The 23,259-nt window shown below is 42.4% G+C and overlaps 1 protein-coding gene across 1 annotated transcript in view; it reads right to left on the reverse strand.

Annotated features, from left to right (window-relative positions):
* LOC139755483 (2-oxoadipate dehydrogenase complex component E1-like) overlaps window positions 1-23,259 on the reverse strand; it is a 526,829-nt gene that overhangs the window by 267,742 nt on the left and 235,828 nt on the right. Inside the window, exon 5 of the mRNA XM_071673821.1 lies at window positions 21,513-21,795. Coding sequence (XP_071529922.1) covers window positions 21,513-21,590 — 78 coding nt within the window. The 5' untranslated portion in view covers window positions 21,591-21,795. The remainder of the gene's footprint in view (window positions 1-21,512; window positions 21,796-23,259) is intronic.

Here is a 23,259-nt window from a genome sequence, read left to right on the forward strand (position 1 = left end):
CAATCTGATGCTCTGTATATGCTTTCACCCTCTCAATCAATATCCCCACATATAAATTCCCAGGAAACAACAAACTTATACCTCTGTAATTCAAGCATTCACCTTTATCCCCTTTGCCTTTGTACAATGGCACTATACATGTATTCTGCCAATCCTGAGGCACCTCAACATGAGTCATACATACATTAAATATCCTTACCAGCCAATCAACAACACAGTCACCCCCTGTTTTGATAAATTCCACTTCAATACCATCCAAACCCGATGCCTAGCTGGCTTTCATCTTCCGCAAAGCTTTTACTACCTCTTCTCTATTTACCAAATCATTTTCCCTAATCCTCTTACTTTGCATACCACCTCAACCAAAACACCCTATATCTGCCAGTCTTTCATCTAACACATTGAAGAATCCTTCAAAATACTCACTTCATCTCCTCACATCACACCTACTTGTTATTAGCTCCCCTTTAGCCCCCTTCATCGATGTTCGAATTTGTTCACTTGTCTTACGCTCTTTATTTACCTCCTTCCAAATATCTTTTTATTCTCCCTAAAATTTAATGATACTCTCTCACCCCAACTCTCATTTGCCCTCTTTTTCACCTCCTGCACCTTTCTCTTGACCTCCTACCTCTTTCATTTATACATCTCCCAGACATTTGCACTATTTCCCTGCAAAACTCATCCAAATGTCTCTCTCTTCTCTTTCACTAATAATCTTACTTCCCTATCCCACCACTCACTACCCTTTCTAATCTGCCCAACTCCCACACTTCTTATGCCACAAGCATCTTTTGCACAAGCCATCACTGCTTCCCTAAATACTTTCCATTCCTTCCCCACTCCCCTTATGTCCTTTGTTCTTACCTTTTCCATTCTGCACTCAGTCTCTCCCCTTACTTCCTCAGACAAGTCTCCTTCCCAGGCTCACTTACTCTCACCATTCTCTTCACCCCAACATTCTCTCTTCTTTTCTGAAAACCTCTATAGATCTTCATCTTCGCCTCCACAAGATAATGATCAGCCATCCCTCCAGTTGCACCTCTCAGCACATTATCATCCAAAAGTCTCTCTTTCACGTGCCTATCAATTAAGACGTAATCCAATAACGTTATCTGGCCACCTCTCCTACTTGCATAAGTATACTTATGTATACTTCTCTTTTTAAACTAGGTATTCCCAATCACCAGTCCTTTTTCAGAAGACAAATCTACAAGCTCTTCACCAATTCCATATACAACACTGAACACCCCATATACACCAGTTATTCCCTCAACTGCCACATTACTCACCTTTGCACTTAAATCACCAATCACTATAACCCGGTCTCGTGCATGAAAACTGCTAACAATCTCTCTCATCTGCTCCCAAAACACTTGCCTCTCATGATCTTTCTTCTCATGCCCAGGTGCATGGGCACCAATAATCACCCATTTCTCTCCATCCACTTTCAGTTTTACCCATATCAATCTACAGTTTACTTTCTTACACTCTATCACATACTCCCACAACTATTTCAGGAGCAGTGCCACTCCTTCCTTTGCTCTTGTCCTCTCACTAACCCCTGACTTTACTTCCAAGACATTCCCAAACCACTCTTCCCCTTTACCCTTGAGCTTCGTTTCCCTCAGAGCCAAAACATCCAGTTTCCTTTCCTCAAAAATACTACTTATCCCCTTTTTTTACATCTTGGTTACATCCACACACATTTAGACACACCCAATCTGATCCTTTGTTAGTTAGATAGTGCCAGGAAATAGACGAGAAATGGCCTAACACACCCATATACACATGTATATAAATAAACGTCCACAAATGCACATAAACATACACATATGTATCAACATATACATACATATACATATTCAGACATCTACATGTTTACACAAGTACATATCTATACTTGCTGCCTTTATCTATTCCCATCACCACCCAGGAACACATGAAATAGAATCCCCCCCTTGCAGTGAGGCAGTGCTAGGAACTGACAAAAATGGCCCCATTCATTTACAATCAGTCTCTTTCAGTTGTGAAATTCACAGACACCATAGCTCCCTTTCCACATCCACGCCCTACAAAACTTTCCATGGTTTACCCCAGACGCTTAACATGCCCTGTTTCAATCCACTGACAGCACGTCGACCCTGGTATACTACATTGTTCCAATTCACTCTGTTCCTTGCACATCCTTCACCCTCCTGTATGATCAGTCCCCGATCACTCAAAATCTTTTTCACTCCATCCTTCTACCTCGAGTTTGGTCTCCCACTTCTCCTTGTTCCCTCCACCTGTGACATATATATCCTCTTTGTCAATCTTTCTTCACTCATTCTGTGCATTTGTCCAAACCATTTCAACACACCCTCTTCTGCTCTCTCACAGTCTTTTTATTACCATACATCTTTCTTACATCTTTCATACATCTTCCTCGCGTGTCGTAGAAGGCGACTAGAGGGGACGAGAGTGGGGGGCCAGAAATCCTCCTCTCCTTGTATCTTTTTTAACTTTCTAAAATGGGAAACAGAAGAAGGAGTCACGCTGGGAGTGCTCATCCTCCTCGAAGGCTCAGACTGGGGTGTCTAAATGTGTGTGGATGTAACCAAGATGTGAAAAAAAGGAGAGATAGGTAGTATGTTTGAGGAAAGGAACCTGGATGTTTTGGCTTTGAGTGAAACAAAGCTCAAGGGTAAAGGGGAAGAGTGGTTTGGGGGTGTCTTGGGAGTAAAGTCAGGGGTTAGTGAGAGGACAAGAGCAAGGGAAGGAGTAGCAGTACTCCTGAAACAGGAGTTGTGGGAGTATGTGATAGAATGTAAGAAAGTAAATTCTCGATTAATATGGGTAAAACTGAAAGTTGATGGAGAGAGATGGGTGATTATTGGTGCATATGCACCTGGGCATGAGAAGAAAGATCATGAGAGGCAAGTGTTTTGGGAGCAGCTGAAAGAGTGTGTTAGTGGTTTTGATGCACGAGACCGGGTTATAGTGATGGGTGATTTGAATGCAAAGGTGAGTAATGTGGCAGTTGAGGGAATAATTGGTATACATGGGGTGTTCAGTGTTGTAAATGGAAATGGTGAAGAGCTTGTAGATTTATGTGCTGAAAAAGGACTGGTGATTGGGAATACCTGGTTTAAAAAGCGAGATATACATAAGTATACGTATGTAAGTAGGAGAGATGGCCAGAGAGCGTTATTGGATTACGTTCTGATTGACAGGCGCGTGAAAGAGAGACTTTTGGATGTTAATGTGCTGAGAGGTGCAACTGGAGGGATGTCTGGTCATTACCTTGTGGAGGCTAAGGTGAAGATTTGTATGGGTTTTCAGAAAAGAAGAGTGAATGTTGGGGTGAAGAGGGTGGTGAGAGTAAGTGAGCTTGGGAAGGAGACTTGTGTGAGGAACTACCAGGAGAGACTGAGTACAGAACGGAAAAAGGTGAGAACAATGGAAGTAAGGGGAGTGGGGGAGGAATGGGATGTATTTAGGGAATCAGTGATGGATTGCGCAAAAGATGCTTGTGGCATGAGAAGAGTGGGAGGTGGGTTGATTAGAAAGGGTAGTGAGTGGTGGGATGAAGAAGTAAGATTATTAGTGAAAGAGAAGAGAGAGGCATTTGGATGATTTTTGCAGGGAAAAAATGCAATTGAGTGGGAGATGTATAAATGAAAGAAACAGGATGTCAAGAGAAAGGTGCAAGAGGTGAAAAAGAGGGCAAATGAGAGTTGGGGTGAGAGAGTATCATTAAATCTTAGGGAGAATAAAAAGATGTTCTGGAAGGAGGTAAATAAAGTGCGTAAGACAAGGGAGCAAATGGGAACTTCAGTGAAGGGCGCAAATGGGGAGGTGATAACAAGTAGTGGTGATGTGAGAAGATGGAGTGAGTATTTTGAAGGTTTGTTGAATGTGTTTGATGATAGAGTGGCAGATATAGGGTGTTTTGGTCGAGGTGGTGTGCAAAGTGAGAGGGTTAGGGAAAATGATTTGGTAAACAGAGAAGAGGTAGTAAAAGCTTTGCGGAAGATGAAAGCTGGCAAGGCAGCAGGTTTGGATGGTATTGCAGTGGAATTTATTAAAAAAGGGGGTGACTGTATTATTGACTGGTTGGTAAGGTTATCTAATGTATGTATGACTCATGGTGAGGTGCCTGAGGATTGGCAGAATGCTTGCATAGTGCCATTGTACAAAGGCAAAGGGGATAAGAGTGAGTGCTCAAATTACAGAGGTATAAGTTTGTTGAGTATTCCTGGTAAATTATATGGGAGGGTATTGATTGAGAGGATGAAGGCATGTAGAGAGCATCAGATTGGGGAAGAGCAGTGTGGTTTCAGAAGTGGTAGAGGATGTATGGATCAGGTGTTTGCTTTGAAGAATGTATGTGAGAAATACTTAGAAAAGCAAATGGATTTGTATGTAGCATTTATGGATCTGGAGAAGGCATATGATAGAGTTGATAGAGATGCTCTGTGGAAGGTATTAAGAATATATGGTGTGGGAGGCAAGTTGTTAGAAGCAGTGAAAAGTTTTTATCGAGAATGTAAGGCATGTGTACGTGTAGGAAGAGGGAAAGTGATTAGTTCTCAGTGAATGTAGGTTTGCGGCAGGGGTGTGTGATGTCTCCATGGTTGTTTAATTTGTTTATGAATGGGGTTGTTAGGGAGGTGAATGCAGGAGTTTTGGAAAGAGGGGCAAGGATGAAGTCTGTTGGGGATGAGAGAGCTTGGGAAGTGAGTCAGTTGTTGTTCGCTGATGATACAGCGCTGGTGGCTGATTCATGTGAGAAACTGCTGAAGCTGGTGACTGAGTTTGGTAAAGTGTGTGAAAGAAGAAAGTTAAGAGTAAATGTGAATAAGAGCAAGGTTATTAGGTACAGTAGGGTTGAGGGTCAAGTCAGTTGGGAGGTAAGTTTGAATGGAGAAAAACTGGAGGAAGTAAAGTGTTTTAGATATCTGGGAGTGGATCTGGCAGCGGATGGAACCATGGAAGCGGAAGTGGATCATAGGGTGGGGGAGGGGGCGAAAATTCTGGGAGCCTTGAAGAATGTGCGGAAGTCGAGGACATTATCTCGAAAAGCAAAAATGGGTATGTTTGAAGGAATAGTGGTTCCAACAATGTTGTATGGATGCGAGGCGTGGGCTATGGATGGAGTTGTGCGCAGGAGGATGGATGTGCTGGAAATGAGATGTTTGAGGACAATGTGTGGTGTGAGGTGGTTTGATCGAGTAAGTAACGTAAGGGTAAGAGAGATGTGTGGAAATAAAAAGAGCGTGGTTGAGAGAGCAGAGGAGGGTGTTTTGAAATGGTTTGGGCACATGGAGAGAATGAGTGAGGAAAGATTGACCAAGAGGATATATGTGTCGGAGGTGGAGGGAACGAGGAGAAGTGGGAGACCAAATTGGAGGTGGAAAGATGGAGTGAAAAAGATTTTGTGTGATTGGGGCCTGAACATGCAGGAGGGTGAAAGGAGGGCAAGGAATAGAGTGAATTGGATCGATGTGGTATACCGGGGTTGATGTGCTGTCAGTGGATTGAATCAGGGCATGTGAAGCATCTGGGGTAAACCATGGAAAGCTGTGTAGGTATGTATATTTGCATGTGTGGACGTATGTATATACGTGTGTATGGGGGTGGGTTGGGCCAATTCTTTCGTCTGTTTCCTTGCGCTACCTCGCAAACGTGGGGAGAAAAAAAAAAAAAAAAAAACATCTTTCTTGAACCAGGGCGTGTGAAGTGGCTGGGATAAAACATGGAAAGTTCTGTGGGGCCTGGATGTGGAAAGGGAGCTGTGGTTTCAGTGCATTATACATGACAGCTAGACACTGAGTGTGAACAAATGTGGCCTTTGTTGTCTTTTCCTAGCGCTACCTTGTGCACATGTGGGGGGAGGGGGTTGTTATTTCATGTGTGGCGGGGTGGCGATGGGAATGAATAAAGGCAGACAGTACGAATTATGTACATGTGTATATATGTATATGTCTGTGTGTATATATATGTATACGTTGAGATGTATAGGTATGTATATTTGCGTGTGTGGACGTGTATGTATATACATGTGTATGTGGGTGGGTTAGGCCATTCTTTTGTCTGTTTCCTTGCGCTACCTCGCTAACGTGGGAGACAGCGACAAAGCAAAATAGATAAAAATATATCTTTCTTACCCTTTCAGTACTTACTCTATTATACCACCTCACACCACATATTTTCCTGAAAAATTTCATTTCCAATGCATCCAGCCTCCTCCGCACATCCCTGTCTATAGCACATTCCTCGCAATCATATAACATTTTTGGAACCCCTGTTCCACCAAACATACCTTTTTTGCTGTTTGCGATAACGTTCTCGGCTTCCACACATTCTTCAACGTTCTTAAAACCTTCGCTCCCTCCCCCACTCTGTGACTGACTTCTGCCTCCATATTTTCATTTGCTGCAAAGAACACTCCCAGATATCTAAAACACTTCACTTCCTTCAGTTTTTCTCCATTCAAGCTTACCTCCCAATTAACTTGTCCTTTACCCCTACTGAACCTAATAACCTTGCTCTTATTCACATTTGCTCTCAACTTTCTTCTTTCACGCACTTTACCAAACTCAGTCACCAACTTTTGTAGTTTCTCACATGAATCAGCCACCAGTGCTGTATCATCATCTAACAACAAATGACTTACTTCCCAAGCCCTCTCATCCACAACACTCTTTCCAATACTCTTGAATTCACCTCTCTAACCACCCCATTCATAAAGAAATCAAACAACCATGGAAACATCACACACCCCTTTCGTAAACATACATTCACTGGGAACCAATCAGTTTCCTCTCTTCCTACTCGTACACATGCCTTACATCCTTGGTGAAAACCTTTTCACTGCTTCTAGCAACTTACCTCCCACATCATATACTCTTAAGACCTTCTATAGAGCATCTCTATCCTCCCTATCATATGCCTTCTACAGATCCGTAAATGCTACATACGAATCCATCTGTTTTTCTAGGTATCTCTCACATGTATTCTTCAAAGCAAATACCTGGTCCATACGTGCTCTCCCACTTCTAAAACCACACTGCTCTTCCCCAATCTGATGCTCTGTACATGTTTTTACCCCTCAATCAATACCCTTCCATATAATTTCCCAGGAATACTCAAACAACCTTATTCCCCAGGAATTTGAACACTCAACATTATCACCTTTGCCTTTTTACAATGGCACTATGCATGAATTCCGCCAGTCCTCAGGCACTTCACTATGATCCATACATACACTGAATATACTTCCCAACCAATCAACAACACAGTCACCCCCTTTTTTGATAAATTCCACTGTAATTCCATCCAAATCTGCCTTTTTTCTGGCTTTCATCTTCCGCAAAGCTTTCACTACCTCTTCTCTGTTCACTATATCATTCTTTCTGATCCTCTCACTTTGCACACCACCCTAAACCAAAACACCCTCTATCTGCCACCCTGTTATCAAACATATTCAACAATCCTTCAAAATATTCACTTCCATCTCCTTCTCACCTCATCACTCCTTGTTATTACCTCCCCATTTGCCCCTTTTACTGATCTTCCCATTTCTTCTCTTATCTTAAGCGCTTTATTTACCTCCTTACCATCTTTTTATTCTTCCTAAAATTTGGTAATACTCTCTCACCCCAACTCTCATTTGCCCTCTTTTTCACCTCTTGCACTTTTCTCTTGACCTCCTGCTGCTTTCTTTTATACATCTCCCAAACATTTGCACTACTTCCCTTCAAAAATCATCCAAACGCCTCTCTCTTATCTTTCACTAAGACTCTTACTTCTTCATCCTACCATTCACTACCCTTTCTGATCTGCCCACCTCCCACCTTTCTCATGTCACATGCATCTTTTGCCCAAGCCATCACTGCTTCCCTAAATACATCCCATTCCTCCTCCACTCCCCTTTTGGTATTTGCTCTCACCTTTTTCCATTCTGCACTCACTTTCTCCTGGTACTTCATCACACAAGTCTCCTTTCCAAGCTCTCTTATTTTCACCACTCTCGTCTCCCCAACTTCTCTCTTCTTTTCTGAAAATCTTTACAAATCTTCACCTTGGTCTCCAGAAGATAGTGATCAGACATGCCTCCACCTGCCCCTCTCAGCACATTAACATACAAAAGTCTTTCTTTTACATGCCTATCAATTAACACGCAATGCAATAATGCCTTCTGGCCATCTCTCCTACTCACGTACGTATACGTATGTGTATCTATTTTCAAACCCGGTATTCCCAATCACCAGTCCTTTTTCAGCACAAAGATCCACAAGCTCTTCACCATTTCCATTTGCATCACCAAACACCTCATGTACACCAATTATATCCTCATATGCCATATTACTCACCTTTGCATTAAAATCACCCATCACCATAAGTCAGTCTCGTGCATGAAAGCTGCTTACACAGACACTCAACTGCTCCCAAAAAAATTGGCTCTCATGAAGCAGGAGGTCAAGAGAAAGGTGCAAGAGGTGAAAAAGAGGGCAAATGAGAGTTGGGGTGAGAGAGTATCATTAAATTTTAGGGAAAATAAAAAGATGTTTTGGAAGGAGGTGAATAAAGTGCAGAAGACAAGGGAGCAAATGGGAACTTTAGTGAAGGGGGCTAATGGGGAGGCGATAACAAGTAGTGGTGATGTGAGAAGAAGATGGAATGAGTATTTTGAAGGTTTGTTGAATGTGTTTGATGATAGAGTGGCAGATATAGCGTGTTTTGGTTGAGGTGCTGTCCAAAGTGAGAGGGTTAGGGAAAATGATTTGGTAAACAGAGAAGAGGTAGTAAAAGCTTTGTGGAAGATGAAAGCCGGCAAAGGCAGCAGGTTTGGATGGTACTGCAGTGGAATTTATTGAAAAAGAGGGTGACTGTATTGTTGACTGGTTGGTAAGGTCATTTAATGTGTGTATGATTCAAGGTGAGGTGCCTGAGGATTGGCAGAATGCTTGCATAGTGCCATTGTACAAAGGCAAAGGGGATAAAAGTGAGTGCTCAAATTACAGAGGTATAAGTTTGTTGAGTATTCCTGGTAAATTATATGGGAGGGTATTGATTGAGAGCGTGAAGGCATGTAGAGAGCATCAGATTGGGGAAGAGCAGTGTGGTTTCAGAAGTGGTAGAGGATGTGTGGATCAGGTGTTTGTTTTGAGGAATGTATGTGAGAAATACTTAGAAAAGCAAATGGATTTGTATGTGTACGTGTAGGAAGAGAGGAAAGTGATTGGTTCTCAGTGAATGTAGGTTTGCGGCAGGGGTGTGTGATGTCTCCATGGTTGTTTAATTTGTTTATGGATGGGGTTGTTAGGGAGGTAAATGCAAGAGTTTTGGAAAGAGGGGCAAGTATGAAGTCTGTTGGGGATGAGAGAGCTTGGGAAGTGAGTCAGTTGTTGTTCGCTGATGATACAGCGCTGGTGGCGGATTCATGTGAGAAACTGCAGAAGCTGGTGACGGAGTTTGGTAAAGTGTGTGGAAGAAGAAAGTTAAGAGTAAATGTCAATAAGAGCAAGGTTATTAGGTACAGTAGGGTTGAGCGTCAAGTCAATTGGGAGGTGAGTTTGAATGGTGAGAGGCTGGAGGAAGTGAAGTGTTTTAGATATCTGGGAGTGGATCTGTCAGCGGATGGAACCATGGAAGCGGAAGTGGATCATAGGGTGGGGGAGGGGGCGAAAATTTTGGGAGCCTTGAAAAATGTGTGGAAGTCGAGAACATTATCCCGGAAAGCAAAAATGGGTATGTTTGAAGGAATAGTGGTTCCAACAATGTTGTATGGTTGCGAGGCGTGGGCTATGGATAGAGTTGTGCGCAGGAGGATGGATGTGCTGGAAATGAGATGTTTGAGGGCAATGTGTGGTGTGAGGTGGTTTGATCGAGTAAGTAACGTAAGGGTAAGAGGGATGTGTGGAAATAAAAAGAGCGTGGTTGAGAGAGCAGAAGAGGGTGTTTTGAAGTGGTTTGGGCACATGGAGAGAATGAGTGAGGAAAGATTGACCAAGAGGATATATGTGTCGGAGGTGGAGGGAACGAGGAGAAGAGGGAGACCAAATTGGAGGTGGAAAGATGGAGTGAAAAGGATTTTGTGTGATCGGGGCTTGAACATGCAGGAGGGTGAAAGGAGGGCAAGGAATAGAGTGAATTGGAGCGATGTGGTATACAGGGGTTGACGTGCTGTCAGTGGATTGAATCAAGGCATGTGAAGCGTCTGGGGTAAACCATGGAAAGCTGTGTAGGTATGTATATTGCGTGTGTGGACGTGTGTATGTACATGTGTATGGGGGGGGTTGGGCCATTTCTTTCGTCTGTTTCCTTGCGCTACCTCGCAAACGCGGGAGACAGCCACAAAGAATAAAAAAAAAAAAAAAAAAAAAAAAAAAAAAAAAAAATTTATGGATCTGGAGAAGGCATATGATAGAGTTGATAGAAATGCTCTGTGGAAGTTATTAAGAATATATGGTGTGGGAGGCAAGTTGTTAGAAGCAGTGAAAAGTTTTTATCGAGGATGTAAGGCATGTGTACTTGTAGGAAGAGAGGAAAGTGATTGGTTCTCAGTGAATGTAGGTTTGCGGCAGGGGTGTGTGATGTCTCCATGGTTGTTTAATTTGTTTATGGATGGGCTTGTTAGGGAGGTGATTGCAAGAGTTTTGGAAAGAGGGGCAAGTATGCAGTCTGTTGTGGATGAGAGAGCTTGGGAAGTGAGTCAGTTGTTGTTCGCTGATGATACAGCACTGGTGGCTGATTCATGTGAGAAACTGCAGAAGCTGGTGACTGAGTTTGGTAAAGTGTGTGAAAGAAGAAAGTTAAAAGTAAATGTGAATAAGAGCAAGGTTATTAGGTACAGTAGGGTTGAGGGTCAAGTCAACTGGGAGGTAAGTTTGAATGGAGAAAAACTAGAGGAAGTAAAGTGTTTTAGATATCTGGGAGTGGATCTGGCAGCGGATGGAAACATGGAAGCGGAAGTGAATCATAGGGTGGGGGAGGGGGCAAAAATTCTGGGAGCCTTGAAGAATGTTTGGAAGTCGAGAACATTATCTCGGAAAGCAAAAATGGGTATGTTTGAAGGAATAGTGGTTCCAACAATGTTGTGTGGTTGCGAGGCATGGGCTATGGATGGAGCTGTGCACAGGAGGGTGGATATGCTGGAAATGAGATGTTTGAGGACAATATATGGTGTGAGGTAGTTTGATCGAGTAAGTAATGTAAGGGTAAGAGAGATGTGTGGAAATAAAAAGAGTGTGGTTGAGAAAGCAAAATAGAAAATAAATATAAATATCATTATTATTATTATTTTGCTTTGTCACTGTCTCCTCCCGCGTTAGCGAGGTAGTGCAAGGAACCAGACGAAAGAATGGCCCAATCCACCCACATACACATATATATACATACACGTCCACACACGCAAATATACATACCTATACATCTCAATGTATATATATATATATATACACACACAGACATATACATATATACACATGTACATAATTCATACTGTCTGCCTTTATTCATTCCCATAGCCACCTTGCCACACATGGAATAACAACCCCCTCCCCCCCATGTGTGCGAGGTAGCACTAGGAAAGACAACAAAGGCCACATTCGTTCACACTCAGTCTCTAGTTGTCATGTAATAATGCACCGAAACCATAGCTCCCTTTCCACATCCAGGCCCCACAGAACTTTCCATGGTTTACCCCAGACACTTCACATGCCCTGGTTCAATCCATTGACAGCAGGTCGACCCCAGGATACCACATCGTTCCAATTCACTCTATTCCTTGCACGCCTTTCACCCTCCTACATTTTCAGGCCCCGATCACTCTAAATCTTTTTCACTCCATCTTTCCACCTCCAATTTGGTCTCCCACTTCTCCTCCTTCACTCCACCTCTGACACATACGTCCTCTTGGTCAATCTTTCCTCACTCATTCTCTCCATGTGACCAAACCATTTCAAAAACACTCTCTTCTGCTCTCTCAACCACATTCTTTTTGTTACCACACATCTCTCTTACCTTATTATTACTTACTCGATGAAACCACCTCACACCACATATTTCCTCAAACATCTCATCTCCAGCACATCCACCCTCCTCCGCACAACTCTATCCATAGCCTACGCCTCACAACCATACATCATTGTTGAAACCAGTATTCCTTCAAACATACCCATTTTTGCTTTCCGAGATAATGTTCTCGACTTCCACACATTCTTCAAGGCTCCCACAATTTTCGCTCCCTCCCCCACCCTATGATTCACTTCCGCTTCCATGGTTCCACTCCCAGATATCTAAAACACTTCACTTCCTCCAGTTTTTCTCCATTCAAACTTACCTCCAACTTGACTTGACCCTCAACCCTACTGTACTTAATAACCTTGCTCTTATTCACATTTACTCTCAACTTTCTTCTTTCAAACACTTTACCAAACTCAGTCACCAGCTTCTGCAGTTTCTCACATGAATCAGCCACCAGCAATGTATCATCAGTGAACAACAAATGACTGACTTCCCAAGCTCTCTCATCCACAACAGACTGCATACTTGCCCCTCTTTCCAAAACTCTTGCAATCACCTCCCTGACAACCCCATCCATAAACAAATTAAACAACCATGGAGACATCACACACCCCTGCAGCAAACCTAAATTTACTGAGAACCAATCACTTTCCTCTCTTCCTACACGTACGCATGCCTTACATCCTCGATAAAAACTTTTCACTGCTTCTAACAACTTCCCTCCCACACCAAATATTCTTAGTACCTTCCACAGAGCATCTCTATCAACTCTATCATATGCCTTCTCCAGATCCATAAATGCTACATACAAATCCATTTGCTTTTCTAAGTATTTCTCACATACATTCTTCAAAGCAAACACCTGATCCACATATCCTCTACCACTTCTGAAACCACACTGCTCTTCCCCAATCTGATGCTCTGTACATGCCTTCACCCTCTCAATCAATACTCTCCCATAAAATTTACCAGGAATACTCAACAAGCTTATACCTCTGTAACTTGAGCACTCACTCTTATCCCCTTTGCCTTTGTACAATGGCACTATGCAAGAATTCCGCCAATCCTCAGGTACCTCACCATTAATCATACATACATTAAATAACCTTAGCAACCAGTCAACAATACAGTTACCCCCTTTTATAATAAATTCCACTGCAGTATTATCCAAACCCGCTGCCTTGCTGGCTTTCATCTTCCACAATGCTTTTGCTACCTCTTCTCTGTTAACTAAATCATTTTTCCTAACCCTCTCACTTTGCACACCACCTCGACTAAAACACCCTATATCTGCCACTCTATCATCAAACACATTCAACAAACCTTCAAAATACTCACTCCATCTCCTTCTCACATCACCACTACTTGTTATCACCTCCCCATTAGCCCCCTTCACTGAAGTTCCCATTTGTTCCCTTGTCTTATGCACTTTATTTACCTCCTTCCAAAACATCTTATTCTCCCAAAAATTTAATGATACTCTCTCACCCTAACTCTCATTTGCCCTTTTTTCACCTCTTGCACCTTTCTCTTGACCTCCTGCCTCTTTCTTTTATACATCTCCCACTTATTTGCATTATTCCCCTGCAAAAATCGTCCAAATGCCCCTCTCTTCTCCTTCACTAATAATCTTACTTCTTCATCCCACCACTCACTACCCTTTCTAATCTGCCCATCTCCCATGCTTCTCATGCCACAAGCATCTTTTGCGCAAGCTATCACTGCTTCCCTAAATACATCTCATTCCTCCACCACTTCCCTTACCTTCTTTGTTCTCACCTTTTTCCATTCTGTACTCAGTCTCTCCTGGTACTTCCTCACACAAGTCTCCTTTCAAAGCTCACTTACTCTAACCATTCTCTTCATCCCAACATTCTCTCTTCTTTTCTGAAAACCTCTACAAATCTTAACCTTCGCTTCCACAAGATAATGATCAGACATCCCTCCAGTTGCACTGCTCAGCACATTAACATCCAAAAGTCTCTCTTTCGCGTGCCTATCAATTAACACATAATCCAATAACACTCTCTGGCAATCTCTCATGCCTACATAAGTATACTTATGTATATCTCTCTTTTTAAACAAGGTATTCCCAATCACCAGAACTTTTTCAGCACATAAATGTACAAGCACATTACATATATATATATATATATATATATATATATATATTTTTTTTTTTTTATACTTTGTCGTTGTCTCCCGCGTTTGCGAGGTAGCGCAAGGAAACAGACGAAAGAAATGGCCCAACCCCCCCCATACACATGTACATACACACGTCCACACACGCAGATATACATACCTACACAGCTTTCCATGGTTTACCCCGGACACTTCACATGCCTTGATTCAATCCACTGACAGCACGTCAACCCCTGTATACCACATCGCTCCAATTCACTCTATTCCTTGCCCTCCTTTCACCCTCCTGCATATTCTTTTTTTTTTTTGCTTAGTCGCTGTCTCCCGCGATTGCGAGGTAGCCCAAGGAAACAGACGAAAGAAATGGCCCAACCCACCCCCATACACATGTATATACATACGTCCACACACGCAAATATACATACCTACACAGCTTTCCATGGTTTACCCCAGACGCTTCACATGCCCTGATTCAATCCACTGACAGCACGTCAACCCCGGTATACCACATCGATCCAATTCACTCTATTCCTTGCCCTCCTTTCACCCTCCTGCATGTTCAGGCCCCGATCACACAAAATCTTTTTCACTCCATCTTTCCACCTCCAATTTGGTCTCGCCACTTCTCCTCGTTCCCTCCACCTCAGACACATATATCCTCTTGTCCAATCTTTCCTCACTCATTCTCTCCATGTGCCCAAACCATTTCAAAACACCCTCTTCTGCTCTCTCAACCACGCTCTTTTTATTTCCACACATCTCTCTTACCCTTACGTTACTTACTCGATCAAACCACCTCACACCAAACATTGTCCTCAAACATCTCATTTCCAGCACATCCATCCTCCTGCGCACAACTCTATCCATATCCCACGCCTCGCAACCATACAACATTGTTGGAACCACTATTCCTTCAAACATACCCATTTTTGCTTTCAGAGATAATGTTCTCGACTTCCACACATTCTTCAAGGATCCCAGGATTTTCGCCCCCTCCCCCACCCTATGATCCACTTCCCCTTCCATGGTTCCATCTGCGGCCAGATCCACTCCCAGATATCTAAAACACTTTACTTCCTCCAGTTTTTCTCCATTCAAACTTACCTCCCAATTGACTTGACCCTCAACCCTACTGTACCTAATTACCTTGCTGTTATTCACATTTACTCTTAACTTTCTTCTTTCACACACTTTACCAAACTCAGTCACCAGCTTCTGCAGTTTCTCACATGAATCAGCCACCAGCGCTGTATCATCAGCGAACAACAACTGACTCACTTCCCAAGCTCTTTCATCCCCAACAGACTTCATACTTGCCCCTCTTTCCAAAACTCTTGCATTCACCTCCCTAACAACCCCATCCATAAACAAATTAAACAACCATATATATATATATATATATATATATATATATATATATATATATATATATATATATATATATATATATATAGAGTTGATAGAGATGCTCTGTGGAAGGTATTAAGAATATATGGTGTGGGAGGCAAGTTGTTAGAAGCAGTGAAAAGTTTTTATCGAGGATGTAAGGCATGTGTACGTGTAGGAAGAGAGGAAAGTGATTGGTTCTCAGTGAATGTAGGTTTGCGGCAGGGGTGTGTGATGTCTCCATGGTTGTTTAATTTGTTTATGGATGGGGTTGTTAGGGAGGTAAATGCAAGAGTCCTGGAAAGAGGGGCAAGTATGAAGTCTGTTGGGGATGAGAGAGCTTGGGAAGTGAGTCAGTTGTTGTTCGCTGATGATACAGCGCTGGTGGCTGATTCATGTGAGAAACTGCAGAAGCTGGTGACTGAGTTTGGTAAAGTGTGTGGAAGAAGAAAGTTAAGAGTAAATGTGAATAAGAGCAAGGTTATTAGGTACAGTAGGGTTGAGGGTCAAGTCAATTGGGAGGTGAGTTTGAATGGAGAAAAACTGGAGGAAGTGAAGTGTTTTAGATATCTGGGAGTGGATCTGTCAGCGGATGGAACCATGGAAGTGGAAGTGGATCATAGGGTGGGGGAGGGGGCGAAAATTTTGGGAGCCTTGAAAAATGTGTGGAAGTCGAGAACATTATCTCGGAAAGCAAAAATGGGTATGTTTGAAGGAATAGTGGTTCCAACAATGTTGTATGGTTGCGAGGCGTGGGCTATGGATAAAGTTGTGCGCAGGAGGATGGATGTGCTGGAAATGAGATGTTTGAGGACAATGTGTGGTGTGAGGTGGTTTGATCGAGTAAGTAACGTAAGGGTAAGAGAGATGTGTGGAAATAAAAAGGGCGTGGTTGAGAGAGCAGAAGAGGGTGTTTTGAAATGGTTTGGGCACATGGAGAGAATGAGTGAGGAAAGATTGACCAAGAGGATATATGTGTCGGAGGTGGAGGGAACGAGGAGAAGAGGGAGACCAAATTGGAGGTGGAAAGATGGAGTGAAAAAGATTTTGTGTGATCGGGGCCTGAACATGCAGGAGGGTGTAAGGAGGGCAAGGAATAGAGTGAATTGGAGCGATGTGGTATACAGGGGTTGACGTGCTGTCAGTGGAGTGAATCAAGGCATGTGAAGCGTCTGGGGTAAACCATGGAAAGCTGTGTAGGTATGTATATTTGCGTGTGTGGACGTGTGTATGTACATGTGTATGGGGGGGGGGGCCATTTCTTTCGTCTGTTTCCTTGCGCTACCTCGCAAACGCGGGAGACAGCGACAAAGTATAAAAAAAAAAAAAAAAAAATATATATATATATATATCCCTGGGATTAGGGGAGAAAGAATACTTCCCACGCATTCCTCACAGGCTGTAGAAGGCGACTAAAGGGGACAGGAGCTGGGGGCTGGAAACCCTCCCCTCCTTGTATTCTAACTTTCTAAAAGAGGAAACAGAAGAGGGAGTCACGCGGGGAATGCTCACCCTCCTCGAAGGCTCAGATTGGGGTGTCTAAATGTGAGAGGATGTAATCAAGACGAGAAAAAAAGGAGAGATAGGTAGTATGTTTGAGGAAAGGAACCTGGATGTTTTGGCTCTAGGTGAAACGAAGCTCAAGGGTAAAGGGGAAGAGTGGTTTGGGAATGTCTTGGAAGTAAAGTCAGGGGTTATGAGAGGACAAGAGCAAGGGAAGGAGTAGCACTACTCCTGAAACAGGAGTGGTGGGAGTATGTAACAGAGTGTAAGAAAGTAAACTCTAGATTGATATGGGTAAAACTGAAAGTGGATGGAGAGAGATGGTGATTATTGGTGCATATGCACCTGGGCATGAGAAGAAAGATCAAGAGAGGCAAGTGTTTTGGGAGCAGGTGAGTGAGTGTGTTAGTGGTTTTGATGCACGAGACTGGGTTATAGTGATGGGTGATTTCAATGCAAAGGTAAGTAATTTGGCAGTTGAGGGAATAATTGGTGTACATGGGGTGTTCAGTATTGTAAATGAAAATGGTGAAGAGCTTGTAGATTTATGTGCTGAAAAAGGACTGGTGATTGGGAATACCTGGTTTAAAAAGAGAGATATACATAAGTATACGTATGTAAGTAGGAGAGATGGCCAGAGAGCGTTATTGGATTACGTGTTAATTGACAGGTGCGCAAAAGAGAGACTTTTGGATGTTAATGTGCTGAGAGGTGCAAATGGAGGGATGTCTGACCATTATCTTGTGGAGGCAAAGGTGAAGATTTGTAGAGGTTTTCAGAAAAGAAGAGAGAATGTTGGGATGAAGAGAGTGGTGAGAGGAAGTGATCTTGGGTAGGAGACTTGTGTGAGGAAGTTCCAGGAGGGACTGAGTACAGGAGGGAAAAAGGTGAGAAGAAAGGACATAAGGGGAGTGGGAGAGGAATGGGATATATTTAGGGAAGCAGTGATGGCTTGCACAAAAGATGCTTGTGGCATGAGAAGTGTGGGAGATGGGCAGGTTAGAAAGGGTAGTGAGTGGTGGGATGAAGAGGTAAGATTATTAGTGAAAGAGAAGAGAGAGGCATTTGGACAATTGTTGCAGGAAAATGATGCAAATGAGTAGGAGATGTATTCAAGAAAGAGGCAGGAGGTCAAGCGAAAGATGCAGAAGGTGAAAAAGAGGGCAAATGAGAGTTGGGGTGAGAGAGTATCATTAAATTTTAGGGAGAATAAAAAGATATTTTGGAAGGAGGTAAATAAAGTGCATAAGACAAGGGAACAAATGGAAACTTCAGTGAAGGGGGCTAATGGGAAGGTGACAACAAGTAGTGGTGATGTGAGAGGGAGATGGAATGAGTACTTTGAAGGTTTCTTGAATGTGTTTGATGATAGAGTGGCAGATATAGGGTGTCTTGGTCAAGGTGGTGTGCAAAGTGAGAGGGCTAGGGAGAATGATTTGGTAAACAGAGAAGAGGTAGTAAAAGCTTTGCAGAATATGAAAGCCGGCAAGGCAGCGGGTTTGGATGGTATTGCAGTGGAATTTATTAAAAAAGGGGGTGACTATTGTTCACTGGTTGGTAAGGTTATTTAATGTATGTATAACTCATGGTGAGGTGCCTGAGGATTGGAGGAATGCTTGCATAGTGCCATTGTACAAAGGCAAAGAGGATAAAAGTGAGTGCTCAAATTACATAGGTATAAGTTTGTTGAGTATTCCTGGGAAATTATATGGGAGGGTATTGACTGAGAGTGTGAAGGTATGTACAGAGCATCAGATTGGGGAAGAGCAGTGTGGTTTCAGAAGTGGTAGAGGATGAGTGGATCAGGTTTTTGCTTTGAAGAATGCACGTGAGAAATTCTTAGAAAAGCAAATGGATTCGAATGTTGCATTTATGGATCTGGAGAAGACATATGATAGAGTTGATAGAGATGATCTGTAGAAGGTATTAAGAATATATGGTGTGGGGGGCAAGTTGTTGGAAGCAGTGAAAAGTTTTTATCGAGGATGTAAGGCTTGTGTATGTGTAGGAGAGAGGAAAGTGATTGGTTCTCAGTGAATGTTGGTTTGCGGCAGGGGTGTGTGATGTCTCCATGGTTGTTTAATTTGTTTATGGATGAGGTCATTTGGGAGCTGAATGAAAAAGTTTTGGAAAGATGGGCAAGTATGCAGTCTGTTGTGGATGAGAGAGCTTGGGAAGTGAGTCAGTTGTTGTTCACTGATGATACAGCGCTGGTGGCTGATTCGTGTGAGAAATTGCAGAAGCTGGTGACTGAGTTTGGTATAGTGTGTGAAAGAAGAAAGCTGAGAGTAAATGCGAATACGAGCAAGGTTATTAGGTACAGTAGGGACTGAGGGACAAGTCAATTGGGAGGTAAGTTTGATGGAGAAAAACTGGAGGAGGTGAAGTGTTTTAGATATCTGCGAGTGGATTTGGCAGTGGATGGAACCATGGAAGCGGAAGTGAATCGTAGGGTGGGGGAGGGTTTGAAAGTTCTGGGAGTGTTGAAGAATGTGTGGAAGTCGAGAACATTATCTTGAAAAACAAAAATGGGTATGTTTGAAGGAATAGTGGTTCTAACATTGTTATATGGTTGTAAGGCAACGGCTATAGATAGAGTTGTTTGGAGAAGGGTGGATGTGCTGGAAATGAGATGTTTGAGGATAATATGTGGTGTGAGGTGGTTTGATTGAGTAAGTAATAATAGGGTAAGCGAGATATGTGATAATAAAAAGTGTGGTTGAGAGAGCAGAAGAGGGTTTTGAAATGGTTTGGTCACATAGGGAGAATGAGTGAGGAAAGATTAACCAAGAGGATATATGTGTCAGAAGTGGAGGGAATGAGAAGTGGGAAACCAAATTGGAGGTGGAAAGATGGAGTGAAAAAGATTTTGAGTGATCGGGGCCTGAACATGCAGGAGGGTGAAAGGCGTGCAAGGAATAGAGTGAATTGGAACGATGTGGTATACTGGGGTCGACGTGCTGTCAATCGATTGAACCAGGGCATGTGAAGAGTCTGGGGCAAACAATGGAAAGTTCTGTGGGGCCTGGATGTGGAAAGGGAGCTGTGGTTTCTGTGCATTATACATGACAGCTAGAGACTGAGCGTGAATGAATGTGGCCTTTGTTGTCTTTTCCTAGTGCTACCACGTGCACATGCGGGGGGAGGGGGTTGTTATTTCATGTGTGGCGTGGTGGTGATGAGGTGTTCACCTCCAAAATATGTACTCTTTTTGTCAACCTTTCCTTAATCATACTCTCCATATGTCCAACTTGATGCAACACACCCTTTTCAGCCCTTTCAACCATACTCTTCATATAATGACAATTCTCTCTTGCCCTATTATTTCTTACTCTATCAGCCGTCCTTAAATGTTTCAGTTCCAACTCATTCCCCCTCCTCCATCCATTTCTACATAGGTTCCAAGCTTCACATCCCCAAAACACCATCGAGACTAATACATTCAAACTTGCCCGTCTTAATAGGATGGCATTGATTAATACCTCATCTACTCATGCCGTCTCAGCTAACATAAAAAAAGAGTGACTGGAGTTGGAAGCAAACAGAGATAATCATTTATGAAAGAAGAAAATGTGCAACAAGACAGAACCCTAAGAGACATCACTGTTGAGAGGATAAGGGAGAGATATTGCACCATCAACGATCACTGCAATGGATGACCAAGAGAAAAGAAGCTATGCAGTTAAGAACACATATCCGAAGAAAATCCAAAGGAAGAATGTTTGGAAAGAAAATACATATGCCATACCCTGGGACAGGAGAACGAGAGTTGTGTCACACAGGAGAGGCCACTAACAGATCTTGCACAAAGAGAGCCATACTGGTGATAAGAAAGAAGTGAGGGGGATTATGTTTAAGAAATTGAGAGTTAAGGAGAGTTTCAAAGACTCTTGAGAGAGTGGAAATGAGAGGAAATATTTGGATGGTCTCCTTGTCTTGGATAGACTGCATCAAGGAATGCTTCCAAGACAAAGAAACAGTTTGGGTCATGAGAAAGAGGTAAAAAAGGCAAGCAAAGATTGATGCTAACTTAGAGGCACACTTCTTCAGGTTAGCACTAAAGGAGGAATACCATCTGGGTCATGTGCCTTCTCACCCTGCAGCAAGAAAAGCATTTAAGACACCCTTGCAAGAGGGAAATATAAGAGAATGCAAAGGTTCAGAGGGAGGAGGATTAAAAGTAAAATCAAAGAAAACAGAATTGGAGTAGATTAATGTACTAAAAGTGCAGCCTTATCAAATGAAAGGTAAGCTACTGACTGAAGAGGACAGATAATAGGAAGAATGGATAAATTACAGTTGTTGGATATGCCTTTAGATAAAAACCAGAATGAGTTATCTCTAGAACACAGTCAAATCTCTTGATCCTTAATACAATAACAATATAATGGAGGAGTGATACATCGTTTTTCAAAAAAGTATATTGATGCAAATCCCTTACCAATACTTCTCACAATGTAACTAACCTGGTTATTGATGGAAATATGTACAGCACCCCCGATAATAAAGTGAGGAACATTTGAAAGACCTAGTGTTTCTTGCATTACGCCCTGCCCTGCCAACGCTGCATCTCCATGGACCTAAAAAGAAAGTCATCATTTTGTTATAAAAGGGATAGTAAACTGATGGTTTTAGTTACCAGTAAAACCACAAAACATATTCTTCTTCTTTCTGATGCTATTTTTCCAGGGAGCAACACCCATATAGAAAACCTCTGGATGATGTCACACACTTTCACCTCACCCTACCCTGTGAGAAAAAAAAATCTCTCAATTTGATATGGAGGGGGTAGCATTCTGGCCTCATAAATCAACCAACAAACAAATAAACTAAACCTACAACAAGAGGTTAAGATAAAGGTGCAAGGGTTGAAAATAGGGCAAATGAAAGCTGGGGCAAGAGAGTATAATTAAACTTTAGGAAGAATAATATGTTTTGGAAGGAGGTAAATAATGTGTGTGAGACAAGAGAACAAATGGAAACATCAGTGAAGGGAGCAAGATGAGAAGTAATAACAGGTAGTGATGAAGTGAGAAGGAGATGGAGTGAGTATTTTGAAGGTTTGTGGAATGTGTTTGATGACAGAGTGGCATATATAGGGTGTTTTGGTCGGGGTGGTAGGCAAAGTGAGAGGGTCAGGATGAATGATTTGGTAAACAAAGAAGAAGTAATGAAAGCTTTGCAGATGGTAAAACCCAGCAAGGCACCAGGTTTAGATGGTGCTGCAGTGGAATTTATTAAAAAAGGGAGTGACTGTGTTGCTGATTGGTTGGTAAGGATATTCAGTGTATGTATGGATCATGGTGAAGTGCCTGAGGATTGGCAGAATTCATGCATAATGCCATTGTACAAAGACAAAGGGGGTAAAGGTGAGTGTTAAAATTAAAGATTCATAAGCCTGTTGAGTATTCCTGGGAAATTATATGGGAGGGTGTTGATTGAGAGGGTGAAGCCATGTACAGAGCATCAGACAGGAAGAGAAGAGTGGTTTAGGTGTTTACTTTGAAAAATGTATGTGAGAAATACTTAGAAAAACAGATGGATTTGTATGTACCATTTATGGATCAGGAGAAGGCATATGATAAGGTTGATAGAGAGGCTTTGTGGAAGGATTTATGAGTATATGGTGTGGGAGGTAAGTTGCTAAAATCAGTGAAAAATTTTTACCAAGGATGTAAGGCATGTGTACAAGTAGGAAGAGAGGAGAGTGATTGGTTACCATTGAATGCCAATCTGCAGCAGGGGTGTGTGATGTCCCTAAGGTTGTTTAACTTCTTTATGGATGAGTTGATTAGGGAGGTAAATGCAAGAATTTTGGAGTGAGAGGCGAGTATGCAGTCTGTTACGGATAAGAGGGCTTGGGAAGTGAGTCATTAGTTCACCAATGATAAAGTTCTGGTGCTAATTCGATAGAGAAACTACAGAAGTTGGTAACTGAGTTTGGAAAAGTTTGTCAAAGTAAAAAGTCTAGAGTAAATGTGAATAAGAGCAAGGTTATTTGGTTCAGAAGGGTTGAGGAATATGTACGTGGATGTAGGTTGGAATGGAGAAAAATTGGAGGAAATGAAGTGTTTTAGATATCTGGGAGTGGACTTAGCAGCAGATGGAACAATGGGAGTGGAATTGAGTTGCACGGTGGGGGAGGGGGCAAAGGTTCTGGGAGCAATGAAGAATGTGTGGAAGGATAGAACGTTATCTCGGACAGCAAAAATG

The sequence above is a fragment of the Panulirus ornatus genome, chromosome 19 (genome assembly GCF_036320965.1).
Source record: "Panulirus ornatus isolate Po-2019 chromosome 19, ASM3632096v1, whole genome shotgun sequence".
NCBI lineage: Eukaryota > Metazoa > Arthropoda > Malacostraca > Decapoda > Palinuridae > Panulirus > Panulirus ornatus.